Source organism: Calliphora vicina, chromosome 4 (genome assembly GCF_958450345.1).
Source record: "Calliphora vicina chromosome 4, idCalVici1.1, whole genome shotgun sequence".
Lineage (NCBI taxonomy): Eukaryota > Metazoa > Arthropoda > Insecta > Diptera > Calliphoridae > Calliphora > Calliphora vicina.
Window position 1 is genome coordinate 45,060,790 of NC_088783.1, and position 11,118 is coordinate 45,071,907.

An 11,118-nucleotide genomic window follows, 5' to 3' on the forward strand; every position below is an offset into this window, starting at 1 on the left:
CAGATTGGGTTTTAGAATTAAATATTATAGAAGAAGATCTGTGTGTACCTATACTCTAAAGAAGTTACAAACACTAGATCAAACGCATAATGCTGATGTATTTTTTTTTAGAAATAACAACAACTCCAATAAAGGTAATCATGTGTTTTTGTATAGACCTAGCAGTTCATGAAATTATAATTACCATAAAATAAGATTTACTAACCAGTGGCCACCACTTTGTTTATTCACTTTTCACCAGCCACACAACAAAAACAACAACAAATTGCAGTAAAAGTACAAATACTACAAAAGAATTATGTATTTTTCAGATAGTTATAAATACAGGTAATATTTGCATACTAACATATGAATGAAAGAAGAAAAGTATGTAAATAAACTTACATTCCCATAAATGCATACATACATATGCATTAAAAATTTACATGTTCATACATGTGTATAATAGTTCTTTCAGATTTTAATATTCGTTTTTTTTTAAATTTTTTATTTGATTTGGTTCATTGCACCCACACAGACAGATTATAAAACCATATTTACAATGTATGAACAGAATATTTGTAGACAACACAAATTGCTACTGCTTAAGTTAAAAACAAAAACAGTAGCGTTAGGCAAATGCAAATTCGTAGATACTGATGAGAGATTTTAAATACTGACTTTATTTTACTTTGAAGACTAAAGTCAGTGTACAGCGAATGCTCGAAATAAATTCGCCATTAAATTAAAATTTTTCTTTTGAAATTAAATATTGGATGTAAGACTTAAAAACTCCAAATGCCATTAAGGCTTAATTTTCCTTTTTGTACTTTTATTATAAAAACTAGATTTCATGTTATATTTTTCTTAAGTTTCATCAAAATCGGCTCAAAAATATATAAAATTTTGCTAGATTTCCCTGAGAAATATTAAAAAAATTTGATTTAAGGTTAATTTTTTTCGATTTTAGTAAAACTTTCAAACTATATTAATAATTATCTGGACTATAATATTCTTAATAGCTTTTACATAAAATTCACAATAGTAAGTACATTTTACTCATTCGCCAAAATATGGTCAAATAATTAGTTTTTCTCGAAAATCGCAAAATTTAAATCGCAGATACGGAAAAACTATAAGAGGTATTGTCATACTTTTTTCATATTTTTATTCTCTATTATGTTCCAAATCAATCCTAATGTGATGATCAACAAGACAAAAAGTCATATACAAGTAAATATGGATATATTTAAAGTAAAACTAAGCTTTTCTTTTAATATTTCTCAAAATATGTATGTTAATTTGTTATTATATATTCTTGTTCTAGTGGCCTGAGACACGTTAATGCCCTGGGGAATTTTTAATACCTTCAACATTTTTCAACCAGTTTTTATCTTTTATGTCTCATTAGAATGACAATGGCGTGCACATTTCTTTTATTTTAAATTAACTTGCAAAATCAATTTTTTTAATGGCAAAATTTTTACAAAAACTGAAAAAAATTCATTTTTTCCAACTGCAAATGCATCTCAAAAATTCAAAGGGCTTAACCCCAACCGGTTTACCTAAAAACTGGTGGGTGTGAGTGGGAAAAATCAAACATTTCTTTATTGAAGTCACCGTAATGTGTAAGATTTCAAAAATAATATTCGATTTGTGCTCGTTTTGCATTCGAAAACAAATTTAATTTTTTTTATTCACGGTGTGATAGCAAAAAAACGAGGAATATTTTTAAGTTCACCAACAAAAAATTTTGTAATGAAAGAACACTCTTATAATTCTTATGTGATTAGTCGATCTCACAATTCGAAAAGCTGGTTTTTAATCTTAACTATTTGTTTATGAAAATTCAATTAATCATGCTGCACAAATACATTTAAATCTCTAACCTTTGAACTTTAATCCTCACCCAACAATTTGCTGCAAAAGCGAACCGACCTCTTGCATACAATTACAGACACAAACACACAAATAATCACAAAAAGACACAAATACACGAATACACGAATAATCACAAAAAGATTTTCACCAACAAGCAAAAACAAAAAAGGCTAGTAAAATCTGGCACTAAAAATGAGTACGAGGACCGGCAAAAAGTTGGCCAACCAACATAAATGGATATTAAGTGTATACAGTTATGATACAAACAAAATGAGTAACACTATCAGATACACACATCTGTGTACATCCTACTGTAAGCGCATCCCAGCGATTCTGGGTGAATGTCTTGAACTAATGATTTTACCTCTCATTTTGGGGCACCACTGGTAACATAGTTAGCTACGTAACTAGATATTTTGACATGAGCGTGTCCTAGGTGGAAGTCAATTGAAGTTATATAGATTACAAAGAGACTATCTGATAGCTGGTTCAAGTTTTACTAAAAACGTTAACCTTTTAATCGTGAAGGTCAAAAGCAAAATTTTTCAATATTTGGAATTTCTCATGGAAAGATATCGAAATGTTATATATTTTAAAATGAGCTTTTACTTTAATATATCTCAGAATATGTTAATTTGGTTCCAACATTTCTTGTTCTAGTATCCTGAGGAATTTTTAATAACTTCAAAATTGTTTAACCAACATTTTTACAAGAACTGAAAAAAATGCATTTTATCCCCCTGTAAATGCACTTCAAAACTTCAGCTTCGTTGCATTAATGAACGCTATCCTATCATTCTAATAGTTAATACAAAGTGTTTCTACAGTCATAATTCGCAATTTTATTTTTTGGAGCACTCTACTGTACTCAAACAGTATTCCGGGGGACTTTTCTATGGGTGCTAGGTGAAATCATAGACCGATATTGCCCATTTTCAACATAGAATATTTGTGGAAAATTTCAGCCAGCTAGCTTGTTTCGTTTGGGCCCTATCGTATTTTCAACAGACGGACAGACGGACGGAAATAGCTGCCTTAAAGTATGCTTTAGTTTATAATAGTTTATGACCCAAAACACTTATGGCCTCATTTTGTATCTTCAAACGAATTTTCGTTTGCGTTTCCGTTTCCGTTTGGAACGAAACGATATTTGCGTTTCAAGTCAATTTTTTGATGTGGTTCCAAGTTTGAAAACATCTTTTTTATGTCAACTTTCTGCCAAATAAATTAAATTATTTTTATTTATTTTCCAACAAATAAAATTTATTGAAAAAATTTTGAAATTTTTGATTGTTTTCACATTTATTTGGAAAACTAATTTTTTTGTTATATTTTTTATGTATGAAAAGAAAAAAAAAAAAAATATTTTCTTTGAAAATTTAAAAATCTTTGAAAAATGTATTGAAACGAAAAAAAATTCTCAACTTTTGATTTTGATGTTTCAAGCGCTTGTGAACGTTTTGTTCTGTTTTATAAAATTCAATTTTATATACAGAAACGAAAAATACGTTTTGAAAAATATGAAAATTCAAAAATGACAAATTTATTCGAAAAAAACTTTTCGTTACGTATTACAAAATTAGGGCATTAATTCGTTAGTTTTTTCTTACTAACTTATATTGACCTACCTAAACGGTGTTAAGAATTATACCTAGGAAGTTCATATGTTCTAGAAAGTTGTTTACTGAGATCTTAGATACCTTTTTGTAGTAAATTGTTTCCATGAATTTTGAACGGTCTGCAACCTATGGACCTGAACAGGGGAAAAAAGTAAAAAAAAATCGAATTTTTTAAAGTTTTTTGCGATTTTGATCTTTAAAATAAAGTTTTTTGATTTTATATGTTCACAATTTTTATTCTTTACGACAAGGGCTACAACTTTGCCTCATATAGTAAATGAACTGTTTGCAAGATATTAGCCTGAGAAAATTATCACTTTTTTGCAAAAATGACACCGAGGCAAATGTTGGGGGCCCATAAAAAAAGTGCATGACTTTGGGCAAAATGGTGTCCGCATATGGTAATTTATTTTTCGTGTTTTTTATACCCTACACCACCATAGTGGCGAGGGTATAATGCGTTTGTGCAGATGTTTGTAACGCCCAAAAATATTAGTCTAACACCCACCTTAAAGTATACCGATCGTCTTAGAATCACTTTCTGAGTCGATTAAACGATTTCCGTCCGTCCGTCTGGTCGGCTGGCTGGCTAGCTGTCCATGTAAACCTTGTGCGCAGAGTACAGGGAGCACTTTTGAAGATATTTCGATGAAATTTGGTTCATATTATTTTTTCGGCTCAGGAACCAAGCCTATTGAAACTGGCTGGAATTGGTCCATTATTTCACATAGCCCCCATACAAATGTCCTCCCGAAATTGGACTTTATCGGTCATAAATGTTTAATTTATATATGTATCTCCACAAATTCCGCTTCAAATAAGTTTTATATACACAAAATTCATGTCACCAAATTTTGTTACGATCGGTCCATAATTAGTCATAGCTCCCATATAGACCCGCTTCCGAAAATCATTTTAAGGTGCATAAATCGCTTAAAAATGTTGATATACACACAAAATTCAACATAGTTAACTTTAATATAGACATAAATCACACGACCTAATTTCATGGTGATCAGTCCATAATTGGTCATAGCCCCCATATAAGGCCCAATTCCGAAAATCACTAAAAAATGTAAATTATTGAAATTTTAAATGAAAAATGGTTTTGCTCTTTTACTTAGTGCAGGGTATTATATGGTCGGGCTTGACCGACCATACTTCTTTACTTGTTTTTTCATAAAAATGGACAGTATGTAAAAATATTAAAATAACTACTACTATAACTACTACTATAAATGATAGCTAAAGTAGCAAATTCGTTACAGTCAGCCAGAACTACTGGGGTATTAGCGTAGGCATACATACACCTTCATAACAAAGAGGTACTTGAGCAATAAGCCGATTTTATACATACATATTTACTACATACTACATATGTACATATATTTAACAGCAAAAACGGAAAAAATAATAATACAACTATAACAAAAAAGAAGGAAAAACAAAAGTAGCAGTAATAATAAAACAACAACAGAATTATTGTGCAATTTAAAATGTACACAAGTATTTTTTTACACATATATTATATACATTAGGGTAGTCCCTAAACTCAATGAATGACCACTTTACAAATTTGGAAAAATATAGAATTGGGTTCAGTAAATAACATATACTTCTTTAAAAAACATATATTTAATTAAAAACTAAATGAACGCCCGGCTTCGCCAGTTAGCTATTTACTAATGCTAGTTCTTCATGTTTCTCCAAAAAATGTATCTTATTAAGAAAAAAGAGAAGTAAAAAAAAATTTTTAAAATATTCCCTTCTATATTTTAAAAATTAAAATTTCTGAATTTTTTAATTTTTTTTTACAAACTAGCTCCTGAAAATTTCAAATCGAATACAAAAAAAATCAGTCAGATCGCTCCAGCTGTTCTCACGTGATGGCATTACATACATGGACCATTTCATTTTTATATATAGAGGGAAGATGAGAGCTCAATTAATAAACTTTAGACTTTTGATAGAAATGTGATTTATACATAAAAACACGTAAAGATATGTCTAAAATTCTGAAATACCAATGAAAAATTCTGAAATATAATTGGAATATTCTGAAATACAATTAGAAACTTCGGAAATATAATTTAAAATTTCTGAAATTAATTCGAAATTCCTGAAATATAAAAGAAATTTCTGGAAAACAATTAGAAACACCTGAAATACACTTGGAAATGGTGTAGACTTAATTCTATTGTCGGGAAATCCCAGTTTAGACTATGCAAATTCTCAGTTCTAATTTTGCTCTCTGGAACTTGCCTTTTCGCTATTTTCAGTATAGACAGCGTTGCCGTTTTGGTCCAATTGGACCGAAATTGGTAGTTTGAAGTTAACAAATTGACTTTTGGTAGTTTGGTTGGTTTGTTCCGATATTTGTCGTATTTTGGTAGGCTACGATATTTCTGAATACAGAAGTATTTTTAAGAACAAAATAATAACGAAAAAACTACTTATGTTAAGCCAAAATAATAAAACTACATATTTGCAAAATATGAAGATAGCATTTTCTAAAATATTTAGTTTAGTCAGGTAAATGTGTATTTATTTAGTAGTGTTGAGTTCAAAAAATGCCAAAGGGCTCTCAAAACTTTTATTTTTTAATAATATGTGTTAAACTCTGCTTCAATATCATTCTTCCTCTGGATAATTTTATAGCAGCAATAATATAATTTTAAGTTAACTATTAATTTTGAAACGAATTCATATAGCATTTCTCAAATATTTTAAATTTGGTAGGTTTTGGTAGGCTTTGGTAGTTTTTAATTAGAAATTTGGTAGGAAAAATATTTTATGAGTGGCAACGCTGAGTATAGACAACTCTACAACACCTAATTTCCCTTTCATTCTCTAACCAACCATCTCAGACTAAATGCAAGAAAACTTATCTAATGTAAGCTCACGCTAATAGTTCTTTAAATGGAGTCTAGTTCGTAAAGCATTGGACTTTTACAGAACATTCTGACATCCATGGTATTAAGTTTGGACAAGCAATGAATGTCCACAAGGTGACATTTTAATGAACATACTGTGGACCTGTCTATCAATAGTCTGCTGGAGAAACTTAATAAATAACTTTTGTTTTCCGCACTTATGGTTACGCCGGCAAGATTGTCAATCCTAAATTATTGAAAACTAATTTGTGCCAAATTGTATCATGATTTCATATGTATTAATATGAGTTTTCTATCACAGTTTCAATAGGCTTGTTAAAGTAATGAGCCGTTTTCAATAGACTTCATTCTTGACTCAAACCAGACACTTTATTATATCGTCTTTTATATTACGACATTGGCCACAAGTTTTACACATGACTTACATAGAGAGTGCATACTTAAGGTAGGTCCATTACTTATAGGCATTACGAATATCAGCAAAAACGCCTTATACTTATCTTGATAATATAATTAAAACATTTTTTAAAATCAGTTTTTGATAAATATTTATTTAATACAATTACTGTTGATTAAAAGTTTTCGGAATTTAGCTTCCTAAAACAGTTTTCAATGATGTAACATCTTTATTTGATGTAACATCTTTATCATTCGGATAAAATTTTAAAAATATTTAGAATACAATGACAACTAGATAGGTAAATGAAAGCCATGTATTTTGCTATTGTTTTTTTTTTCATTGACATTTCTCTCTCCTTCCTTTCCATGTACTTATTCTATGACAAACACATTCTTAGAATCAAGATTTATTTGACATCATTAAATTCATATTTTTAACTAATTGGTTTGAGGTTTCTATAAGTGTATTTAGTTTCTCTTCTATAACCTCTATCCGACATTCTATGCTCTGAGTGGATTTATTTTCCAAAATTGACATGGCTTGAGTGACCGTACGCTTATCAATGACCTGTTGCACTTTATTCTTACAAAAAACATCGCTTACATATTCATAGCTATCTGTTAGAGGCACAATAGTATCTTTATCATTTCCAAAATCCTTTATAGTCGCTGCATGCAAGTTTGTCTTGACTTTCGGATAAAAAACTGTATTCCCTTTATTGGGAAAAATAGAGACTTTACCACGGATAGTGAATTCAGATGAAAAATAGTTGGTAAATAATGAAATGGCTTTATTTAACCACTTAAATTGGCAATTATATATTCCAGAACGAGATAAAGCATCAATACGACAGAGGATATCATTGAATTCTGCTTGATTTCTAATTGCCTGAGTGTCACTTACCGCCAGGCCATTGAGTAGATTAAACAAAATAACTGCAAACAATACAAAAGAGAGAAACAACGAATATTTATAATAAGAGTCCAGCTCTAGACTACTAGCATCGAATTCTCCGGTGAACATCAGAATGGTTTTAGTAAAGGCCACCAAGGGATTAGAGAATCTATTAAAGTCATCCTCCTTCTCCCTCTCATTTATGGGGGGCTTATTATCATATTGGATGTAGAAACACAAAGTAAATGTGAATATAAAAAAAGAGTACAAAAGAAAACTCTTGACGAATGTTTTAAAAACAGCCTTCAACATTAGCAAATGTGTGGAAATGAAAGAGAAGGGGAAAGAGCCGACCAATAAAAACAACCCACAGGCCAAAACAAGAATACAAGCAACCGCCATATTACGTTGCAACATTAAGTCCATATCCTGATTAAAGTAATCTAAAGTCAGCATGGAGAGTATTATCAAAAATATTTCCAAATAATTGGAAAAAGTTTTTAAATACATCCGCGGATATGTTATAAATTGTATACATTCTCTTACGATCAACACTACAAGACAAATTTTGGAATAACCTAAAGCCAATGCTTTGACAAAATCATTATTAATATCACAGAATTTCATAATAATATGTGTAACCATTGCGGTAGTAAAAGTGATGTACAACATACAATTAAATAAAAATAATATTGAGAATTTACACCATTTGAGATAAAAGAGGGTACTTATTACCGGGTGATGCAATAAATACTGATGTTCTCTGGATTTAGCTAAAAATTGTATGGGTAACAAAAAATTATTCATCTGCGTCACATTGTCTTGTTGAGAAGTCACAAAATTCTTATAACTTATTATTATTTCATAGTTTTTGTCATCGAAGTCATGTTCTGTGGATGATATACAGTCATCTAAATGTTTTTCCAACACTGAGGCCCTCATGCCATTTAAAGGCAATTCATTGTAGTTGCTTCCAAGGCTAATGCAAGCTCCACTCTTTAAAAGTTTTCTTATTGCCTTATTATTGTAAAACTTAACGGCATAATGGAGAGCAGTGAATTTATTTTTGTCAGTGGCATTTATATTGACTTTTTCTGATTCCAATAATATATCGAAACTTTTCCAAAAGCGTTTATATTCATTCATGTTATCATTATTCTCATTATTTAATATGCGTATAGTATCTATTAAGGGTCGAGCGTTAGGATGAATTTCAATAAGGGGATGCTGCAAAAGCTTTTCCAGGCAATACCAATTGCCATTACTCCATGCTATATGTATGGGAGTATTAACCCAATTTTCGGTTCTATTATAATCCAGACCACTTTCGAACATAAAATCAAAAACTTTATGGGCAGAGTTCTTTATGGATTCCACTAGCAATTGTATCTTTTCATCATTAATAAGACCATCTACATAAATACCGTACAATTCTACAAAATGTTCAATATTATCATCTAAAAGGCAATAATGTAGGGACTCAAGTATTGCTAAATGCTCCGCTTTCTGGTTCACTGAATCCATTGCAGAATATGTTTCATCTAATATACGTCTTAATTCAGGATCCTTATTGATGTCGATGCCAACCTTGGTTAGAGATACAAATATTTCAATGATTTCATTTTTTTGCACATTATTCATTTGTTGATTTTGTATCACATAGTGCAGTGGTGTCATTTTTCCTTGATCGGCTATGTTAGCAGAGGCCCCATAGTGCAGTAAAATTTTTATACATTCTATAACGTTCATTTCATTTTCATTGTTAAGGTTTTTACACAAAGAGTTAAGAGGAGTTAAGTCAAAATATGTTTCATTGACTACGGCATATCCCGAGGATAAAAGCTGTTTAAAATTGTCCGGATCTTGGGAGTCGACCGCAAAATGTATGGCCGGTTTATTAAAGAATTTATTGATCTAATTGAAATTTAAAAAAAAAAAAAACATAATACGTATTTGAATAAACATTTTATAAACAAAATTTTATACTCACATTATTTGGATTACAACCTGCATCCACACATGCTTTTACAAATTCCGAACAACCAGGTGTTTTTAAGGACTTTTCAAAGATACACAAATTCTTACCATCATATTCTAAGGCATTTGCTCCAGCACTCAAGGCGGCACGAAATCCACAAATATCATGCTTATCAAAGGCCTCCAATAGTTTTATCTGTGAATAAATTGTTGCTAAATATTAGCAATAAATTTAGAATTTTAACTTTAAATAGTTATCGCACTTGAGGAACCTTCTTATTACTACTTTTCCGAAAGATATTGATGAACATTGTTAGAAATAACAAATAAATAGGATATTATAACGTATGTCTGAACTGATAAAGTAATGGAATTAAACTGATGAAATTATTGTTGTTTTTTTAACATTGACGACAATTTGCATTCAATGGTATTTACAATTATTAGTTTGTGGTGGGAATTTCAAAAATAAAAATTTACTGCAGTGCTAGTAAGAATTGTTAGTTTAAACAATGATTCAACGATTTTAAAATACTAAGGGTGCAGCATCTTTAAGTATAGTAATCTACTCAGAATCACTTTCATAAAATTGTATGAATATTTCAAACCGCAAATTTGCTCATGTAGGGTAATATATGGTCATGCTTGACCGGCATACTTTCTTACTTGTTTCTTATTGTTTCAAATACTTAGGGTACTGCTACACGTTCAATATACATAAATTGTGATATTAGAATAGCAATCCATTATAATGGATCACGCAAAATTAGGTTATTCGGCGATTTGGATTGCGATCCATAAATACTGCATGATACACGTTCATTAAATATCGCCATACTGGATCGCGGTCAATAAAATTAAGAATCCTACATCTAAAAAATAACACTGTCCAACACCATTTTTGGAACAGAATAGCGACTGAAAGGGCATGTTGAGTAGAGCATTTTTGTAGAATAAACTTATAGTCCAGCTCATTTTTTGATCGAAGGGAGCAGTATACTAACTGAAAAATATGTTGTAAGTTAATATCTGAGAGAATTCTTATGGTCAGAGTTACATTATAAAATTTTATGGGGATCATTTTTGTGGAAGATCTTAACCCATTAGCTCCTCTCTTTAGGGGTCAATTTGACCCTTTTTTTTGAGAAAATAAAATAAAGTCCTTTTAAAAAGGTCATTTAAGGATTCAAATATTCTACGAAAATTTTTGCCGGAAAATTTCAGTGGGGGTCACCAAAGATACCAAAGTTGTAAATAAAGCTCTTTACGCTTAATTCGCAAGATTACACGCCACCTTGGGTCCCAAATTTTTTAAAAAAATCACAAAAAATCTATTTATGATCCGAATGAGCTGATATTTAAAATATAAATAGTCCTAGAGAAGATCTACAAAAAATTTATATACATATGTAAATTATCACCTTTACGTCAAAAGTTATTTATGTTTATTTATTTATTTTTTTTAAATTTGTTC

General features: G+C 30.2%; 1 protein-coding gene across 1 annotated transcript; it reads right to left on the reverse strand.

The window, feature by feature from the left end:
- Positions 1-7,172: 7,172 nt before the first annotated feature.
- On the reverse strand, positions 7,173-9,955 carry LOC135958391 (transient receptor potential cation channel protein painless-like). Its single transcript, XM_065509295.1, has 4 exons — positions 9,908-9,955; positions 9,658-9,840; positions 8,372-9,581; positions 7,173-8,110 (listed from the first exon to the last, which is right to left on the reverse strand). The coding sequence occupies exons 1-4, from the start codon at positions 9,953-9,955 to the stop codon at positions 7,173-7,175; spliced, it is 2,379 nt and encodes a 792-aa protein (XP_065365367.1).
- Positions 9,956-11,118: the final 1,163 nt, after the last annotated feature.